Source organism: Schistocerca nitens, chromosome 3 (assembly GCF_023898315.1).
Source record: "Schistocerca nitens isolate TAMUIC-IGC-003100 chromosome 3, iqSchNite1.1, whole genome shotgun sequence".
Classification (NCBI taxonomy): domain Eukaryota; kingdom Metazoa; phylum Arthropoda; class Insecta; order Orthoptera; family Acrididae; genus Schistocerca; species Schistocerca nitens.
In genome coordinates this window covers 633,202,487-633,223,993 of record NC_064616.1, presented here as the reverse complement: position 1 = coordinate 633,223,993, position 21,507 = coordinate 633,202,487, and the positions used below count along the sequence as shown (strand labels likewise).

The window sequence follows — 21,507 nt, the reverse complement described above, 5'->3', positions numbered from 1 at the left end:
ATGCTTCCAACCATTTGTGATTGTAAGTACTGTAGTTACATTGTGTGTCAGTGAGAGACCCGGAGAAAAAATAAGTGTTTCAGGTAATCCTTCTTGCACTTGGTATAAAGAAATACTTATAGTATAGTCCGATGCATCAGCCACCAAAATTAAGGGAAAATCTGTTGAGAGATGAGCAAGTTTAGTTTCTTGAATGATTTCTCTGCTGTGTCAGTCCATGTGATAGACTGACTATCCTTCCTCTTGGTATTCTTGCATTAGTTAAAGAAAGTTTGTTGGATTTCTTCAGTATATGGTATCAATGGTCTGTAAAAATTCACCAGCCCTAAAAAAAAACAGAATATTACTACTAACGTTATAAGTGGAGGAAAGTTTCTGAATATTTTTAGGATATCTCTTTAAAAAGTCTCAATATTTGTGCTGTGAGTCAATCAAAAACACTAAACTGGCAGCACGTATGAACGAAGAGCCTGTCCTAGCAATTAAAACTTGTTAGTGACACAATTTTTTGCAACAGATTGTAATAGCTCAAAAATTCAGCACCAGTAATTGGTTGGTGAAGATCTACAAGAAGAAATAGCCATGGAAATCTTCTGTTCCGAAGTTCAGTAGACATTCACCATATTTGTGTGTTACAGAACCATTTGCAGTATAGATTTGCTATTTTTGAATGTTTTTGCTGTCTAATACTGTTGCTGGCAGTATGGAAAGATTCACTCCGGAATCTATCAAAAATTGAAGAGTTGTGTTGCAATGAATTATGAACAGATAGCGAGCTGATTTAGCCTTTGCAGATTGTTTTGTACCTAGAGGGAGACATACTAGTTTACTGTCTGAGCATTAGTGGACTGTTGAGAAACAAATGAACACAGTGGTGCACATTTCTACATGTTCTGCCTGAATTTATGATGATACTAACACGGTATGTTTCTATGTATGCCACAGTGATTTTGATCTGTTTCTTGATTGTGTCCAAGTCCGCAGCTTCTGAATCTGGCTGTTTAGTTCTGAAAATGGATTTTCCAGATGGGAAAGTGTTTCATCTTGAGTTTATGGTGAAACTGTTCCAGCACTATATATGAACTAACTGGGTGCCATGACCTCTAAGATTTTACCAACCATGGAAGCCATTACATTGAGACTTACATCTTGACTTGCTGCTCAGGTAGAAAAAAGTCCTGTTAATTGTATTCAAGGAAGCATCTCTCTGAGCAAAGTAAGGCATGTTTTTAAGCCTGTATATGGGGTAACAGTTTGGGCATAAAATCTGAAATTAGCCAGGCAACTTCGCTATCTAGTGATCGTAAAATTTAATGAGAGTTTGTCACTTCATTGCTTATATTTGTAGTAACAAATTGAGATGCCCCTTTCAAAAACAATATTCCCTCATTTTTCCACCAGAAAGTTGGCAATTTCATGGCCATACGTGGTATTTTCACCTGGGTTTTGTTTGTCATGGAATCGTGTATTTAAATTGATGCAGGGAGAAACGCAATAATGTCAGTGCTTTTTGAGTACTAATGATCATGACATGGGGTCACCAGTTGTGGTTCCAGTTAAAATAACTATTTATTTAGCAACATGAAACAAAACTACAATGAATGCATGTATATTCTTACAGTCACATTGCAGTAGACACGATATACAGAAACAAAAGACTAACCACTCCAGAGTGTAGTGAATTTTTAACAGAGTTTATATTTCACTACATCAGTTACAGCCACACTGTATGTTCGCTGTTCATTTTCAATGGTTAGGAAGTGGGTGGCAGTATTCAAATGTATTTGTGATTCTCCTGGTGATATTCACATGAAGAACATCCAAGCAGTGCAGTCACAAATGAAAATGTTCACAAGGTGCACAATTTGATATTGGTCAATTGGTTATTAAATGTGTATGAAATAACTCGTGCTGTAGGCATGTCAGTGGAAATGGTATGATGTATTTTACATGATGAATTATCTATAAGAAAGTGTGGTGCAGGATGGGTGCCTCATTTGTTTACTGCCAACCAAACGAAAATCCAGAAACTAGTTTCTCCACAAAGAAAGAACCTAACAGCTTTTGTGTTGTGACTTGTTATGAGTGATATCAGAAGGGCCAATTTCATCTGTTTGGACATGTTTCTGGGAGTGGCATGGAGATTCTTCCTACTGATTACTTCGCAGACAAGAATAATGATAACTGATGAATACTAAATTGAGTCTTCTGTGCAAAATAAATGAAAACTTGGTTAACAAAAATTGTCATCTTCCTTTAGGTCCATTTTTTTGAGTATGTTGGGCTCATTGGAACAGAAATTGCTGTAAAATTATTTTATGGTTACATGTGATCTTGTAGATTTTATTGTATTTCATGGTTTACAGTGAAAATTCACAGAGTAGTTGTAGGCATTCTTGAAATAGGGCAAATGAAGGTTATTTTGGAAATTCCAAACTTGGTGTTGAACATTAAGAATGGAAATGTGTCACCAGTGGATGTAGCACACTGAGGTGATAAGGTGGCTCATCCACAAACAGGCAGCTAATGCACTGAAGGATGAAAACTTCCAGCTGCAACATGTTACACCAATAGGCAGACAACAGAAAGTTGAACCTGTGACCAATCACACCTGTGTGTGTGTGTCTGGGAGAAGATAAGTTGATTTGCGTAAACACTGTAGGTCACCATGACCACCTTAAAAGCAGGCAAGCTAATTTTTTGTGGCTCATACAAATGCTAGAATGGTTACTTCAGCAAAGGCGTGGACACGTTCCTAAGTCACTTTTGTTTAGATGAGCTGAAATGAAATTATAAAATGTTATTCATCATAAATATGGACTTTTGAGTGGACCAAACTATCCATTACAGACAACTGGTGTACAGAACCAGTGTACTTGACTGCATGGCATCTGAACTGCATTTTCACTATTCCTCTGTAGTTATTAAGATTAAAACAATAGCCAAGATCACAATAATTGTTTATTATTACCGGTTTTGGCTTATGTTAAAGCCTTCCTCATATTTTTTACGTCCTGTAAGGGTAGGAACAGCAGAGTTACAAACAGTGCTACTATATGTGGCGTTAAAAGAAATTTAAAGAAATGCTGTAGCGTTTACCACTATGGTTGATGCTGGCGGCTCTGCAGGTCTTCTCGTGATACCACAGTTGTACACTGTGACTAATGGCTATGGAGCCACAGGTTAAATAGTGTGCAGTTCCTGCGCCCACTGTCATGTCAACTTAAATAATCGTGTGTACTTCATATGCTGCTCCAGATGTTTCTGTATGTCAATGTTAAAATGTTGTGTTATGTTTTTTGATAGTGGATCTATGACTGTTCTTCATGACATTTGACAATGAGAATGGAACACTTGAAACTAATTGTCTCCCAAAGAAACATTTGGAGTAAATTTGCAGCAAGTATCCAAATTCGAATTTAAATTCTTGAAAAAATAAATTTGAAGAAATCTCGTCTGCAATTACCATATTTACCCAATTATAAGATGAGGTTTTTCCCCAAATTTGTCATTCAAAAAATGCAGAATTGTTCTCACATTCACAGATTAAACAATTGCTGTTCAGGTCACAATTTTTACATTGTGTAATACATTAATATATGGATTGTCATACATTTACAGATGAAGCTTTGACAATTGAGATCACATGAAGATTTATTTTGAAGAATTCAGAGGGATTGGACTGGGAACAGTGACACTTGTTTGTCTGAGAACTAGGATGAATGCGATTGGAGGGGGAACAGTGACACCAGCTTGGCTGAGAACTAGGAGTGATTTCTATAGGAGACGGTAAAAGTCTAGATAGGGACCAGTGGGGTACTTAAATGTTTTGTACAGCAGTGAGATATGATGGGTGTCAGCTTGTGGTTCTATGCAGTCAATGAGAGAGTAGTAGGCAGACGACATTAAGGAATATTGTCACATTTTCATGTGAATATAGACGCAAAATCCACCATGTATTTGGAAAAAGACAATTATATTTAAGATTCCACCATAAGCACAACCTCAGAAATTACAACATATTTGGAAGAAACGGCCAAAAACTGGTGACAAAAGCAAGATTATAAATTTAATTCCTGCTTGTGTACAGAAATACGTTGCCTCTTTTCTCACCTCCCATTGGTTAGGTGAAACTACCATCCCATATAACAATACTAGTGATGGTGATGGTGGCGGCGGCGATTGAAAATAGTGATACCACAGATGGCTGGTTTAGATATTAATCAAAAAAGGAAGTGAAGATAAAAATTAATGTAAACCATTTTTTGTTTGTTATATTTATGCTTGTATTATCAAAATGTAGACAACCAGTAAATGGCGTAAGTATAATATTAACTTTTTTTAGGCTGATATTGTACACCAATAAAACAGTTTGTAATTTTGATTGGTCAGACTATGTTAAAAATAAAATTTTCTCAACAAGTCTCTTAAAAAAAGTCGAGGGTTGTCTTATATTCAGGGTTGTCTTATACTAAGGTAAATATGGTACTTTAGAAGAGAATAACAAAGTGAAAACCCTGGAAAAAAATGTGTGTTGACAGGTTTATAGTTTCATACCACTACATTTTTTGTTTTGTTTTATATTATGTCTATCATTTCTTACAGACTGTGTCTTTTTATTTTTCAGGTATTCATGGTGTAACACCACCTGTTTTTGTAGCACTGCCCCGGCCATCTGTTGTTATCGCAGGTAGCACTGTGACTCTTGACTGTGCTGCAGTTGGGAATCCTAATCCATCCATCGTCTGGCTGAAGGATGGAATTGCTATTGATATGTCGTATGTATGATGCTACCATTTTGTGTGTTGCTTTATTTTACAAATCCCTTTTCTGGATGCAGATATGAGAGTATTCGTTCCAAATGATGAGCTAGTACATTTCGCTAAGGCAGCACATTGTTTTCTTACATCAAAGTAGCGTCTCTCAGAGTGTCTACGTCTTCGGACAATTGGAAAATCTAGGAAAAACTCAGATTTTTTAGAATTCTGGAAATTTTTCGTTTGTTTGGTTTTCAGTTAACTTTTTGTAATTTTGACTTATGAGAACTAATTTTCTAGCAAAGAATTTTACTTTAACCCATTACTGCAGAATAACACTGAAGCAATAAAACATAAAACATAGAAATGAAACGTACAGCAAAATGCAGTGCACACAAGCATCTGCTGACAGAAAAATGAGTCAAAGGCTGTAGGATGAAAGCTATGTAATACTTCATAACAACAATCTGCTTTTGATGAAGTTGACGCCACAACTGTTTACATTACTTTTGTTTGATCGGTTGCCAGCAGGGTCATGTGCACGCGCAGAGCTGAAGTCGCATATGAGCAGTGCCTGCTTCCCTTTCATGTCCCTCGACTCTTATAACTGCCATCTGGTTTCTGTACAAATTGTAAATAGCCTTTCGCTCCCTGTATTTTACCCCTGCCACCTTTAGAATTTGAAAGAGAGTATTCCAGTTAACATTGTCAAAAGCTTTATCTAAGTCTACAAATGCTAGAAACGAAGGTTTGCCTTTCCTTAATCTTTCTTCTAAGATAAGTTGTAAAGTCAGTATTGCCTCACGTGTTCCAGTATTTCTACGGAATCCAAACTGATCTTCCCCGAGGTCGGCTTCTACTAGTTTTTCCATTCGTCTGTAAAGAATTCGCGTTAGTATTTTGCAGCCGTGGCTTATTAAACTGATAGTTTGGTAATTTTCACATCTGTCAACACCTGCTTTCTTTGGGATTGGAATTATTATATTCTGTTCGAAGTCTGAGGGTATTTCGCCTGTCTCATACATCTTGCTCACCAAATGGTAGAGTTTTGTCATGACTGGCTCTCCCAAGGCCGCCAGTAGTTCTAATGGAATGTTGTCTACTCCGGGGGCCTTGTTTCGATTCAGGTCTTTCAGTGCTCTGTCAAACTCTTCACGCAGTATCTTATCTCCCATTTCATCTTCATCTACATCCTCTTCCATTTCCATAATATTGTCCTCAAGTACATCGCCCTTGTATAAACCCTCTATATATTCCTTCCACCTTTCTGCCTTCCCTTCTTTGCTTAGAACTGGGTTGCCATCTGAGCTCTTGATATTCATACAAGTGGTTCTCTTCTCTCCAAAGGTCTCTTTAATTTTCCTGTAGGCAGTATCTATCTTACCCCTAGTAAGATAAGCCTCTACATCCTTACATTTGTCCTCTAGCCATCCCTGCTTAGCCATTTTGCACTTCCTGTCGATCTCATTTTTGAGACGTTTGTATTCCGTTTTGCCTGCTTCATTTACTGCATTTTTATATTTTCTCCTTTCATCAATTAAATTCAATATTTCTTCTGTTACCCAAGGATTTCTACTAGCCCTCGTCTTTTTACCTATTTGATCCTCTGCTGCCTTCACTACTTCATCCCTCAAAGCTACCCATTCTTCTTCTACTGTATTTCTTTCCCCCATTCCTGTCAATTGTTCCCTTATGCTCTCCCTGAAACTCTGCACAACCTCTGGTTCTTTCAGTTTATCCAGGTCCCATCTCCTTAAATTCCCACATTTTTGCAGTTTCTTCAGTTTTAATCTACAGGTCATAACCAATAGATTGTGGTCAGAGTCCACATCTGCCCCTCGAAATGTCTTACAATTTAAAACCTGGTTCCTAAATCTCTGTCTTACCATTATATAATCTATCTTATACCTTTTAGTATCTCCAGGGTTCTTCCATGTATACAACCTTCTTTCATGATTCTTAAACCAAGTGTTAGCTATGATTAAGTTGTGCTCTGTGCAAAATTCTACCAGGCGGCTTCCTCTTTCATTTCTTAGCCCCAATCCATATTCACCTACTACGTTTCCTTCTCTCCCTTTTCCTACACTCGAATTCCAGTCACCCATGATTATTAAATTTTCGTCTTCCTTCACTATCTGAATAATTTCTTTTATTTCATCATACATTTCTTCAATTTCTTCGTCATCTGCAGAGCTAGTTGGCATATAAACTTGTACTACTGTAGTAGGTGTGGGCTTCGTATCTATCTTGGCCACAATAATGCGTTCACTGTGCTGTTTGTAGTAGCTTACCCTCATTCCTATTTTCCTATTCATTATTAAACCTACTCCTGCATTACCTCTATTTGACTTTGTGTTTATAACCCTGTAGTCACCTGACCAGAAGGCTTGTTCCTCCTGCCACCGAACTTCACTAATTCCCACTATATCTAACTTTAACCTATCCATTTCCCTTTTCAAATTTTCTAACCTACCTGCCCGATTAAGGGACCTGACATTCCATGCTCCGATCCGTAGAACGCCAGTTTTCTTTCTCCTGATAACGACATCCTCTTGAGTAGTCCCCGCCCGGAGATCCGAATGGAGGTCTATTTTACCTCCGGAATATTTTACCCAAGAGGACACCATCATCATTTAATCATACAGTAAAGCTGCATGCCCTCGGGAAAAATTACGGCCGTAGTTTCCCCTTGCTTTCAGCCGTTCGCAGTACCAGCACAGCAAGGCCGTTTTGGTTATTGTTACAAGGCCAGATCAGTCAATCATCCAGACTGTTGCCCTTGCAACTACTGAAAATGCTGCTGCCCCTCTTCAGGAACCACACGTTTGTCTGGCCTCTCAACAGATAGCCCTCTGTTGTGGTTGTACCTACGGTACGGCTATCTGTATCGCTGAGGCACGCAAGCCTCCCCACCAACGGCAAGGTCCATGGTTCATGGTGTGTGTGTGTGTGTGTGTGTGTGTGTGTGTGTGTGTGTGTGTGTGTTAGTGTTAATATAGAGTCACATAATTACAGAATTAATTTAAATTTTCTGATTTTATTTTATTTCCACATTATTGGCAATCATTAATCGTCTTGCTGCACAATGAAGTTATTTTTGTTGGTTTGCTAAAGAAATTTGGCTTTTATTAATCTGTTCTGCAGAGGCAGCAAATTTGTTTGAAACGGTGTTTCAGTCCACGTTATTGGCTAATTTCAATTGTTCACTGAATTTCAAATGCACATTTTCATCTTCTGGTACATATGGCATAATTCCATAATAGTGAATCAAACATGAGATAATACATTACTGATACTCCATGAAAATTGGCATCCTGTAAACCACACTGTAAAGCTTAGTATCAGGCAGAGGTCTACTTCAGTATGAATCTCGTCATATGAATGTGCACTTTTAGCCGAATTACGCATTTTAGTATTGTTTATGAAATTACGATGCTTTTGGAGTATTCTTATGTCCTGTTTCTTTTATGCTGTAATTTAAGATCTGTTAATGGTATATACATGCGAACATATGTAAATGTTCCCTTGAAGGTGACCAAGTAGGCGAATTTAGTCAGTAGTACTGAATAAAATGTTTTGTTTCAAATATAATACAGATCTGCCTTCTGTGAAACACTATGTTTCTCGATCACAAGATGTGTTTCAACACTTGCCTGGTCCCTCCTGTAGGCTTGACACTATTTCTTAATTTGTGCTTACATCTTAAATTTACAGAACACCATTCTTCAGTAAATTATAGACTGGCAGCACACTATGTTTTATCATTGTAATTCCGCACAAGGCTTTATTCTTACACCTGGAGTAGAATATCAACTGCCAGCTATACATGTTTTTTGGCTTGTTAATTTTTTACTCCATTAGAAAAAGTACAGACGATTGGAAAAACTGGTAGAAGCGGACCTCGGGGAAGATCAGTTTGGATTCCGTAGAAATACTGGAACACGTGAGGCAATACTAACCTTACGACTTATCTTAGAAGAAAGATTAAGAAAAGGCAAACCTACGTTTCTAGCATTTGTAGACTTAGAGAAAGCTTTTGACAATGTTGACTGGAATACTCTCTTTCACATTCTAAAGGTGGCAGGGGTAAAATACAGGGAGCGAAAGGCTATTTACAATTTGTACAGAAACCAGATGGCAGTTATAAGAGTCGAGGGGCATGAAAGGGAAGCAGTGGTTGGGAAAGGAGTGAGACAGGGTTGTAGCCTCTCCCCGATGTTATTCAATCTGTGTATTGAGCAAGCAGTAAAGGAAACAAAAGAAAAATTCGGAGTAGGTGTTAAAATTCATGGAGAAGAAGTAAAAACTTTGAGGTTTGCCGATGACATTGTAATTCTGTCAGAGACAGCAAAGGACTTGGAAGAGCAGTTGAACGGAATGGACAGTGTCTTGAAAGGAGGATATAAGATGAACATCAACAAAAGCAAAACGAGGATAATGGAATGTAGTCAAATTAAATCGGGTGATGCTGAGGGAATTAGATTAGGAAATGAGACACTTAAATTAGTGAAGGAGTTTTGCTATTTGGGGAGCAAAATAACTGATGATGGTCGAAGTAGAGAGGATATAAAATGTAGACTGGCAATGGCAAGGAAATCGTTTCTGAAGAAGAGAAATTTGTTAACATCGAGTATAGATTTAAGTGTCAGGAAGTCGTTTCTGAAAGTATTTGTATGGAGTGTAGCCATGTATGGAAGTGAAACATGGACGATAACTAGTACGGACAAGAAGAGAATAGAAGCTTTCGAAATGTGGTGCTACAGAAGAATGCTGAAGATAGGGTGGATAGATCACGTAACTAATGAGGAGGTATTGAATAGGATTGGAGAGAAGAGAAGTTTGTGGCACAACTTGACTAGAAGAAGGGATCGGTTGGTAGGACATGTTTTGAGGCATCAAGGGATCACAAATTTAGCATTGGAGGGCAGCGTGGAGGGTAAAAATTGTAGAGGGAGACCAAGAGATGAATACGCTAAGCAGATTCAGAAGGATGTAGGTTGCAGTAGGTACTGGGAGATGAAGAAGCTTGCACAGGATAGAGTAGCATGGAGAGCTGCATCAAACCAGTCTCAGGACTGAAGACCACAACAACAACAACAGAAAAAGTAATGAAAAACTTACTGTCCTTAGTTTTAGCATATACAAGAACTGTTTTTTATTTTGTTTTATTTTTGCAAGAAACTTTTATTTCTTCTTCCTGGCTTTTTGCCGTGCTGTGTGGATGTAAACCTGATTGGATGCTAGATAACAATATTGCAAAGTATGAATAATAATAATAATAATAATAATAAAAATAACCACCTATGTTAATGTCACCACATAGCAAAACAGTAGGGTACTTTGAGTTGTAGCGTCTACTTTTGAAATGAATATTATGCCAAGGACTGCTTTCTTGTTTTGCATTTCTTATCTGGATGTGATGTGATAAAACAATTTCTTTAAGTACAGTAACTCCATATGTCCTCTCCGAACATGGTCCAGTGGTCACATGCTGCCCCACTATGCACGAAATTCCAAACAGAAATGCGACAAAAGGTGTATGAGCAGAGCAAACGCCAAGCATGGGCTTCCTAAGTAATTGTGGATGCGCACGCGCAGTAACACCTGTTTTCTGGTTCTCTCTGGTAACTGTTCAAATGAACGTATTTCTAACGGGCTGCAGGAAAATATTGCAAATGGTGTTTGAGAAGCATTACTTTCAAAATAAATTTCCTTTTACACAAGATGAATTATGTTGTGTGTGAAAATGTGCAATGAATTTCTTGAATCACAGTGTGTTTGACTGTCATTCAAAACTTAAAACTTTGAGGACCAGCCACGTAGAAAAATTTCGGGCCCAGAAGACCAACCATTTACGTCTTTTTTTAATTTTGTTGGCACATTTGTGTTTGATACATCTTAAAGGGTAACATAAGCAAAAAAGGACCAATATTATATGTGAAAGCTTAGCTTTGCTTGTAGCTATAATATATGTATATTTAAACCATTATTTCCTCTTTGTGTGTTTGTGCTACTTACTGTAATGTTGCTATTGGCTGACTACATCGTGTGTTCTATGCTCTGATTACCTGTTATTGGCTGGTGAGATCACGTGATTGGCTGACAGAAGCACATCTCAATCTCGATTTCTGTGCTTTGGAAACCAGTGTACTGTAATTGTTGAAATTTCTATTTATACTTTTGTAATAAGAAAGTATGCAGTGCACATGTCACTACACATGAAAGATCTTTCCAAAACATATTGTTTTTGCTATGTTTAGTCTCTCAAAGTGCTGGGAAGTTCTACGCTGGTGTATAAAACCTTTAGCATTCAAAGGATTAAAAAGTTTTACATCTCTGAGGGAAAGTATACTGTTACTTAACACAGAAAAAGTGTATTTTCACACAAGAAAAAATGTATTTTCACCCATGAAAAAGTGTTTTTTTAACCAGAAAATCTGGGATTCTTGTTTTCCTCTCTTGTCTGTGCATACACCCTGGTCTCTGTTTACGAGAGTTACTTTATATGACTCTGTATAACTTACTGGTAACAGATCTGTGAGAACATTGTGGCACTCTTTGAACATCTACTAACTTTGATGTACTTTTTATTCAATAACCATTACTTTCAGCATGTACATTTGGTTAGAATGGGAAGTGTTCTGTCTCCATTGGTGCTCAACAAGTGAAAAGAAAGCACTATACTTAGCAGCCTAAAAACCCTCTTGCTTCTATATCTGTGCTATGTGATGGCATTTGGGGTGTGGCCTCATGAAGCAGACATATTAAACTTGTTTCTTCAGCATCTGAATTTAATTTTATTATTCAGGTTACAATGATGGTATTAGAAGATTGCACATCATTGTTTTTGGACATTTTTGTATGAAGGAAACACAGCATAATACTTGATATTAGCATTCACAGATAATGCATATGCAGACTATGAGTTGTCACCACCCTCCACACTTTGGTGTTGTACTGTGTACCTCTAGTCCAGAGAAGATATATTTTTCTGGTTCAAAATTCCTTATGGTTCAGCTTACACATGCAATTATGATTTTTGTACAAAAAGACTATTCAGAAAAACAAATTCACTACACATTCCAACTGAAGCTAGTCCAGTACACAGAAAATTTTGAAGAAATGGGAGCACCCATCATCTTGGCGTTCTTACTGTAATTGAGTAAATCTTCAGGATCTAGAAAAATATTTAATAGACACAACATTAAAAGTGTGTTTCATACACCTGTAGGGCTGAGGAATTTGCTGAGTTTTGTCAAAGGTGCCATTTCAACATTCTAGGACTGAATTGTAAAGGAGATGACACATATTTATATTAATGTGAACTTCATAAGTGGGCATTCTAAATTCCAATAAAGCACAGCCTGCAACCCTCCATTTTCTACCATCAAATCACGACATACTTGACAAGAATTTCTGTCACATCGTAGTGTAGGACTTACATAGCAGTCTATATTGTTTTAGCTCCTACCCAAAAGAATGCCTGATAGCAGCACTGGTGATGCTGCTGATGGGTGGAAGGGCTCACCTCTGTTGTCTGTAGAGGGCTCTTGACATACTTCTCTGTCGTCAGTCTGATAGGATCTGAGTTGTCCTGCTCTCTGTGTGTCATGGCCTCCTTAAGAATACTACCACAGTGTTGACACGCAGTTACTGCTTTCCAGCAGTCACCAGCAGCAACCCCTCGAAGGTGTGAGGCATTTTTCTCATTGAAATATTTTGAGCTACACAATTTGACCCAGCAGCAGACCTAAGTACTGTAAATTTGGTAGAGCTGCTAAAAGAGTCTGAAGTGTTACAGTTCTAGGATGAGAAAGAAGCGACAGCTTATTCTTGTAAAAAAATGTCAAAGTCTTGTATGTAAGTGGACTTACATATGGTAGTGTGCTCCTGATTAGGTATATTAAAGGATATTGCTCTCAGATCTGCCACCAGATCGCATGGTGAGAGTTTCACACTATTTTATTGAAACAATTAACTGGGACTCTCACTTAACTGTCCACAGAATCACCACCGCTGCTACCCACTATGCATTACTTTGCCCAGGTCATGATTCAAAATTTATGGGTTGTCCACTATTTTGTGACAGGGTGTCTATTGGAAAGTCTTGCCTTACTCATTGAAATCTGCTGTGACGAAGGGACAGCTGTGTATGAATCCATACTCCCTGTAACGGTACAATCTTTGTCTTCGTATAGATCTTATGATGCACAGTTGTAAAGTAATGTTCTTTATTACTCCCCCTGCTTTATGAGTAAGTGTCCGTAGCATTATTCCTGCACTTTCTAAATGTTTGGACGGTATATGACATTCTACATTGGATTCAAATCACATATACAATTTCTTTTCAGAGAATGTTGTTGTCTTTGATAGGGTCCACCAGTTTCTTGTGTACTATTTTGGCACAAAGGACACATGTGTTACGCTCAAAGTGCAACAGAAAGGTACATGGTGGAAGTCTCAGTTCTTTCACAGTGTTCCTATGGCCTAGACTTGCTTCAGTTGGAATGTGCGATTAATTTGTTGTTGTGAATATAAGTTTTGCTGCAAAACCATCCTAGTATTGAAACTCACCGGGAAACAACACATACTTTCTGGACCATAATGTGCAATGCACATCCACATTGTGCAGAATATTGACAGCTGAGTGCATGCTAATACAGATCAGTGTTAGTATATTTGTGATAGTTGTCGTATTCCAGCATTTTTTCAACTTACCTTTGCACTAACATTGCCAGAAATTGTAATTTACAATCTTTTTGTACCCCTTTCCTAAACTGAATAATTGTATGGAGCAATTTTAGATGTTGATCTATTGACATAATCATGTATTTTCAACAGCATTTGAAGTGAACAGTCAAAGAGATGTAAACAATTCACACGGTCATAAATAGATTGCCTCTGGGCATTTAAAGTTGAAGTCATTTTCAACAAGCATAGACAATACTGACATTACAGAATAAATCTTTCACTCTGCAGTCAAATGTATGCTGACATATGGGGCTGATACACATACCCATTTCTTTTCTGGTAGTACTCCGACCAGATGACCTGTTCAGTCATGACTTACCATATGTTAAATTCTACTAACATATTTTTCCTACTTTCCAACTTTTTCGAAGCTTACCTGCAAATCTTGTTGGACTAGGTATTTCTTACAAAAGTGAAGGATCTGAATTTAGGTCCAGGTCTGAGACAAAATTTTGATCAATCAAGTCATTTTTATAACTCTTCATTTGGAGGAAAGAATGGCATGGGCGGTGGCTCCCACTCTTTCATCCTTCCATGATGACTTCATGGCGTCTTTTGCCACTTAAAGCAGTAATTTTAACAAGGCATGCACAGCAGCAGCAATAGTGACTTTCATTCCAGATGCAGAGTATAACAGTGACCATCAAAACACTGGATGATAGTTCACAATTTACATGGCTAGTATACATAGTCTTTTATATAATTTTGTGTTATTTACTAACTACCTTTCCTATCTTTTAAGCATTGAAAGTTATTACCTTACTGACTCTTTTCTGTGGTCATGTTCGCCTGCAAATCGTTCATATTTGTTTTCCTCATTTGGCTCAATATTTCTCTAGTCACATCTAGACAGTATTAATTTGTGCTTTTCATCATCATTAGAATAGATGTGTGTGTGTGTGTGTGTGTGTGTGTGTGTGCGTGCGTGCGTGCGTGCGTGCGTGCGTGCGCGCGTGCTCACTCATGTGTGCACGTGCATGTGCAAGAAGTATCATGCTGTTTTTGAAGTGTGGTAGCAAATTGTTAACAGACACTTTAGCATTTAAGTTCTCTCATGGTTATGGCAAACTTTTGTCTTACCCCACCCCACCCCACTCTCTTTCTCCCTAAGCCTTCATTTGCTCTGTAAATTACTTTTCTCATGTATTAATATTTTTTTCCGTTGTTGAAGGAATTTGGATAGCCGATTCCAAAAAATTGGTCAGGGCAGTCTTCAGATATCTAATGTTCAGGAGGCAGATGAAGGAACATACCAGTGCCGAGCTGAAAATGGAGCAGATTCTGTAGATGCTGCAGCCACCCTTGAGGTCCAAGGTAATGATACATTTTTATAGATTTTTCAGTCTTACATAGGATGTACATAGAAAATGGAGAATTTAACACTGAATATAAATGGAAAGCAGTAAATTACCAGGTTGTTTTGTATAATGAATTACCTCCTTTATGTCAGTTCCACCACATTTTCTGAAGCGGCCTGCTGATACTCATGCTTCTGAGAAACAAGATTTGGAACTTGAGTGTAAAATGTATGGCAAGCCAGAGCCTAAGGTACATTGGGAAAAGAATGGTGATGTGATATGGCCAAATGAATACATTCATATGGTTAATGGCTACAACCTCAAAATTCTTGGCCTGATGACAATGGATGCAGGAATTTTCCAGTGCATGGGATCAAACCCTGCAGGAAACATTCAAGCAGCTGCTCAGTTAACTGTATCACAGTCAGGTATGATTTATTTCCTACTTTCCAAACCATTATTCATTTCTATTGTATTGTATATTTTCCTTATATAACAAATTATATAAATGTAAATAATATTAAAAAAACTATATAGCTGATTTATTTTAAACACCTATTTTTACGTGAAACTATAAACAAATGATTAATTGTTTTTCTTTTTATTTCCCCTCCTTCCTGCATTCTTTGCTTTCCATCTTCATGGGCATTTTCCTCACTAACTCTCCTTTCCTGTACAAAAACTTCATACTTTTAATTGTTTTGTATCAATTTCATTTTCCTTACTAACTTTAAAATAACTTTTTTTCGATTAACTCAAATTCTTCCATCAATTATCTGTGAAACTTGTAACCATCATATCCAACCCTTTTTCCTGTTTATTGCAATTGTTTTGCATGTTAACAGTGGATTTCCATGACAACTCTCTCTCTCATTCTGACGTTGTACTAACAAATTTCACCCAATCCCCACATTCAGCAGCCCCTCCCATAGATGAAGAAAGGGCACCAGTGCAAGATGTTCCATCAGCTCCACAATTCCTTGAAGCAGTCATTGTTTCCACGCGATTTGTTACATTGAGCTGGAAACCTCCTGCAAATGCTCGGGGTGAAATTCTTGCCTACTCAGTTTATTATCGGCGTGAGGGATCGCAAAGGTGAGTAATGAACTAAATTTTTGATGTACAGATTTGCAAAAGACTTCATGTTTAATACTTTTCTAACGGTAGTCTGAAATGTAGCTATGTTGTTACATGTGTAATAATTAATTAAAAAAATAAAATGAAATAGAAGAAAATGATTTCTGTAATTGTCTTAAAACTTCAATACATGCATATACTTGGTCAATTTGAATAGGTGATAATTTGCATTATAATAGTGACAATACATGGTTCTTCTGTGCAGCACATAGATCTGACTGCTTGTGAGGAGCAGCAGAACCTACCAAAACAGGTTGTTGGTTTTGTCCTATAACATAATGATGATGTGGCATGTGATGCATACATGTGCAAATGGAAAGAAAACAGAACACTGACACTATTTCTTCTGCATCCATACTAATTTTTGAAATGTAGGTTGTGATGATATACTGATCTTTAGCACAGCACAAAGTTTAGGTTAGGCTGAAAGATGAAAGTTTGGTAGTGATTTGGCAAAGTCAGTGATTGGGAATACAAAATCTTATATTTGGTGACAAACTGATGTGTTGCATAGCACAAGTCTAGGTTAGGTTAAAAGGTGACAGTTTGGTTGTCAGCTGGCAGAGCAGCATTGAACACTTCAGTTAATGTGCGTGTAATAGTTGAAACTGGTAAAAATATGATTGTGTCCGACAATAAGAATTATTATATCATGAAAAAAGTGTTTGTTTGAACTGATGAATCTGCCCAGATAAGTGCACATTAGCATGCCCCTTTAGGGATTCAGGGAGGAGTGTCAGTCCCGGATCGAATCTACCTGGCAAATTAATGGCAAGGGTTGGTGTGCTGTCCAGCGTGGATGTGTTTTTAGGGGATTTCCTACATCTGACTAGGTGAATACCAAGCTGGTACCCATGTGCTGCCTCAGCTACACAATTTGAAAATATTCTCAGAATTTCACATGGGTCAACACTAGATACTGATAAATGGGGTACACAAATCTCATCCCCAGGAGGGGGTGAAGGAGTTTTGTCAGGAAGGGCATCTGGCCACCCTCTGCAACCAATAAAGTCAAATTCAGAACAACATGCCAATACCATCCAGAGACAGAATAAGACCAGGAATAAGAAAAGGAAAAGATTATTGGAACTGATGAAGTAAAGCATATATCAATGTGTAAATACTTTAAAAAAACTGACAGTGGAGTGACATGATCCTTTAAATTATTAGAATCTGTTAGCTAATAACTGAGAATTAGTGAGTATTTTCAATTTTATGAGAACAAAGTCTTGTGTGGTGCCAAATATAACACGTTCTTGGACTTCTTTCCATGTTAGTTCAGGGTAAAACCCCAAGCTTTTGATGATTACCCCCATTGACTTCGTCAGGCACCACTGGTTGTCTAAACTGCTGCTGTGGTGGCATTATACAGCCCTTAGACGGTTTCTAATTGGTCAGTAACTACGCAATGCTGTTGCAAATGATGTCAGTGTCTGTGCTGTGGGTGCCACCACTCCCGTAGTAGCAAAAACATTGTGATGAATATCTCTGTCTCTTCTTTGCATTGAGAGCTTGCTTCCATGCACTGCTAAGATTATATCCACTGCCACTGTTAAAGTTCCTCTCACACATTCTTGTTTCTAGAGCCTCTTTAATTACAGAATCCCTATATATAGGAGCCTGGGACAAAACTTTTGTTTCAACGAACAGTATTTTGTGTTTGTTTATGAGACTCTGCTCAGCAACTGCAGATTTATCCAGTTCTTGATTTTTAATATGCTATTGATATTCTGCACAGCAGTCAAAACAGTAGAGATGGGCTGACTGATGTAATTGCTTCCACACTCACAAGGGATGTTATAAATCCCAGGGATTCTGAGGCATCTTCTTTTGTACAGATTACCTAAAGTCCATGAAGAAGGTGTTCTATTGAGACCAGTTGTTAGTGCTATTGATTCTCCAACCTATAGGCTAGCCAAATATATAACTAAGTTAATGACTCTGGTGGTTGACCACTGCGAACATCACATCGAAAGCTCCCATTGACAAAATTAAATAGATAAAGCATTGGTCCAAATGATATTTCAGTCAGCGTGCATGTGGTCTCACTATTTGCAAAAGTTGCTGTGGAGGATGCTTTGAAACTGTTGGCAGAGCATTTTCCTCCTGAAATGATAAAGTTTTTCTGACATGTTATGATGACCGCCTACTTGTTGTGAGCCAGCAAATTTTATGAAATGACGGATGGAAAGGCCATGGGTTGTCCATCGTATCCAGCACTAGTCAACTATTTTATGGAACATTTTGAGGAACATGGGCAAAATTTAGCTCCTCTTTGTCCATCTTTGTTTTATTGTTGAATGACACATTTGTGGCTTGGCCACACAGTATAGAAGCTTTTGAGTGCTTCTTAAGCACATGAACATTTTGCACTCAAACATCAAGTTCACTGTTGAGATAGAGAAAGAAGGAAGGCTGCCCATTTTAGATGTTTTGGTACAATGAAAGTCGAATGGAAATCTCAGCCACTCAGTGCACCACAAGCTGATGTACACTGATTTATATCTTAATGCCCAGAGTTTTCATCATTTGGTCCAGAAGAGAGCAGTTTTAAATATGTTGGTACACTTAGCAAAAACTGTCTCTGATGAGGACTACTTGGATTCTGAAATTAATCATCTGAAGTACATGTTCCGAAAGAATGGCTATGGTTCATATGATGTGAATTGAGTGTTCTCCAAGAAAAAGAAATGTGAAAATGTTGAACATTCATGTGATGAGCCACCAGTTGTATTCCTTCCTTTTTGCAGCACTACATCGAGCAAAATTGGCTGAGTCCTGGGAAGAGAAGGTGTAAGACCTATTTTCCGATCTCCTAAAAAGATAAAGGAGATGCTACTCCCTGTTAAGGACAGTCGTGGCCTCAGAATCTGTGGGAAATATGTCTTGAGTGTATGAGTTATGCCACTTACTGCTCCTAATTAATAACTAGACTGAGATGTATTAAGGACCACGTGCAGACAGAACACCTGTTTATAAAGTGATGATGTATTCCTGCACAGGTTTTTTCTTGATCAAGCAGGTGGAAGCACTCAGGATTGTGTGCCATCATTCCCCTGTGGTGATTTTGGACTTCCTTGCCTAATTTAATTCCTGACTAGCCTTACTTTCCCCAATACTTCAATCTCTCTTGTCAGATGAAGGAATCTCCTATTGCAAAATCATTCGGTTTTGTCCTATATTGTTCGAGAATGTTTCTGTTGTTATCTGAGAAGGTTATTTGTGTCCATTTTGATGTGGGAGATGCTTTTTCTAATTGCTTTGTAAGATTTGGCAAATCCTGAAGCAGTGCAATGTGTTCTAATCCCCATCCAGTGGACATACTACAATAGATATTTAAAAACAAAAGATAGAAATGCATTGTGATGTGGACAGTGTACATTGTAACAACCCAGCAAAATGCACAGAGTAATGTGACTGTTCTTTAGTGAAAGTAATACTGGGTATCCCAAACATCTAATTTCTTGTGAAATGTATAGACTGTAAGCTATTATTTCAGAGTCACAGGAGTTAAGAGCACTAAGATTTGTGTCAAAATTGGTAAACAATAAACCCTTGTCATAAGTTTTATGAATAGGATTGCATTGAGATCAGAGGTGAGTGTCCTTTTTCAAATACTTGCAATGATGAGCAGGTGGAAAATCGAATCTTCATTTAATTGTGTTCCCAGATTGGCTGTCATAGTACTGAGTTCACATGATTGTTCAGCAATTAATTTGTAGTACAATATGAGAATACTCAGAAGACTGACTCTGTGACTTTGCACTGCATACTTGCTGTTGTGCATTGAATGTTCTAGGTGTGTTGCAGAAGAGGATCGATGCAATTGGATAGGAGCTGTTGTAGTACAAATAAAAGTCATGGATATGTAGCAAAGGCTGTAATGTTATGGTGTAGCTATGTAGCTATACTATCACACCAGTGGGCACAGTTGCTGAGATGAAGAGAGCCAAATCTGTAGTCATGGGTTTCTTGCATAAAAGCTGGGTTGGGTTTCTTGCATCAAAGCTAGGCTGTCGTAGCGCTAGTTACGCTTTATAGAAGAAGGCTTGCAACTCTATAATCGTAATAGTGTTGATGATATCACAATCTACAGCACAGTCTAAGTCGGTGTGCAAAATTACAGATAATTTTGGCAGTAACAGAATAACTGAGTAATATACTGAATTGTCTCTTGAGCTTCATTGGTCACATAATAACGAGTCCTCGTGGTGACTCAGGATAACTGTGTGGATTTGTGTCATTGGGCACTCTGGAGGCATGCTGCCACAGAAATTACATTCCTGTTGAGTAGATCATGGCTATAACAACTGACATGTCATCAGTAGTTTTGGGAACACTACCTCCCTCCGTCATTCCCTGATTTGTTGAGGAGGGGAGGAATTTATGACAATTCAGTGCAGGCTCCATTTTGGTATTCTCAGTAGTCAGCAGCATGGTGCTGGTGGTGGCATGTAGTCAACTTCCATTGGCCCATAGGAAGGGTGACAATGGAGTGCTACTGTGCACATCAGCCTGAAGCCATACTAGTGGGTGCTGGAAATGACCAGAACTTACGGGGTGCTTGCAGCAGCAGCAGCAGCAGCAGCAGCAGCTATTGACTGCAAATAGGAAGCCGCATATGCAAGCAACTACCCTGTATGGCCATTAAATAATAATGCCACAGTTGTAGGATACTGTAGCTTGGGCTAATCGAAACTGATGGCCATTAAATAATAGTGGCATAGTTGTAGGATACTGTAGCTTGGGTTCATCCAAGTTAATGATTATGCGTATATGCTCAAATATAAGTGGCCAAGCCATATCTGTGTGACTGGCACTGGATAGGCTCTTATAGCCAGTGCCACAGGAATGCTGTAGTGGATGGTGCTATTGTCCATGTAGGATCTGTATCACACTTTTTTTCACCAACTGTTGTGGATCTTCATAATTTAGAAACAGTCAGTGTTACTTTGTGGCTGTCTTTCACTACCGGTACCATTTTTTGTCTGCCCCGTAGAGGAGTACATCATTCACTGTCTTATCACTAAATTTAGGGTTATTATCTGGGACCAAGGTACCATACAGAATCTTAGCTAGTAGTTCTGTACTCTCAGTTATACTCCAAGTCTTCCAGGCCAGAATGTTTGCATCAGGAAAAGCTTCAAGGCCACCACAATCTGCATAACTGCCCCATACAACAGCCAAGGTCAACCTAGTACTACATCCAAACACAGCTGAGACATCACAGGTAAATTGCATTAGCAGTTCACGGAAGACACATGGACCTTCAATAAACTGCTGCTTATTGAACTGCCCACTAAGGGCCTTCAAAGACTTATACAGAGGAACACTGCGACGCCAACACCGACAATGATAATGTCAAACAGGCATTGCAGCGGTATGTTAATACAAAGTGACGTTGACAAAGAAAGCGGCTTATCCGGAACCAAGGTACCATACAAAATCTTAGCTAGTAGTCAAACATGCATGTCAGTGTGGAATGTAACATGCCACATGCTGGAGAATGCAGTCCAAACTGTGGCAATAAGGGATGTAGTTAATGGAAATTACTGATTGATTAC

The 21,507-nt window shown here is 38.2% G+C and overlaps 1 protein-coding gene across 1 annotated transcript in view; it reads left to right on the top strand.

The window, feature by feature from the left end:
* Positions 1 to 21,507, top strand: part of LOC126248580 (neogenin) — a 250,431-nt gene that overhangs the window by 78,040 nt on the left and 150,884 nt on the right. The window contains exons 6-9 of the mRNA XM_049949687.1: positions 4,628 to 4,778; positions 14,680 to 14,822; positions 14,959 to 15,234; positions 15,652 to 15,901. Of these exons, the coding sequence (XP_049805644.1) occupies positions 4,628 to 4,778; positions 14,680 to 14,822; positions 14,959 to 15,234; positions 15,652 to 15,901 (820 nt within the window). The remainder of the gene's footprint in view (positions 1 to 4,627; positions 4,779 to 14,679; positions 14,823 to 14,958; positions 15,235 to 15,651; positions 15,902 to 21,507) is intronic.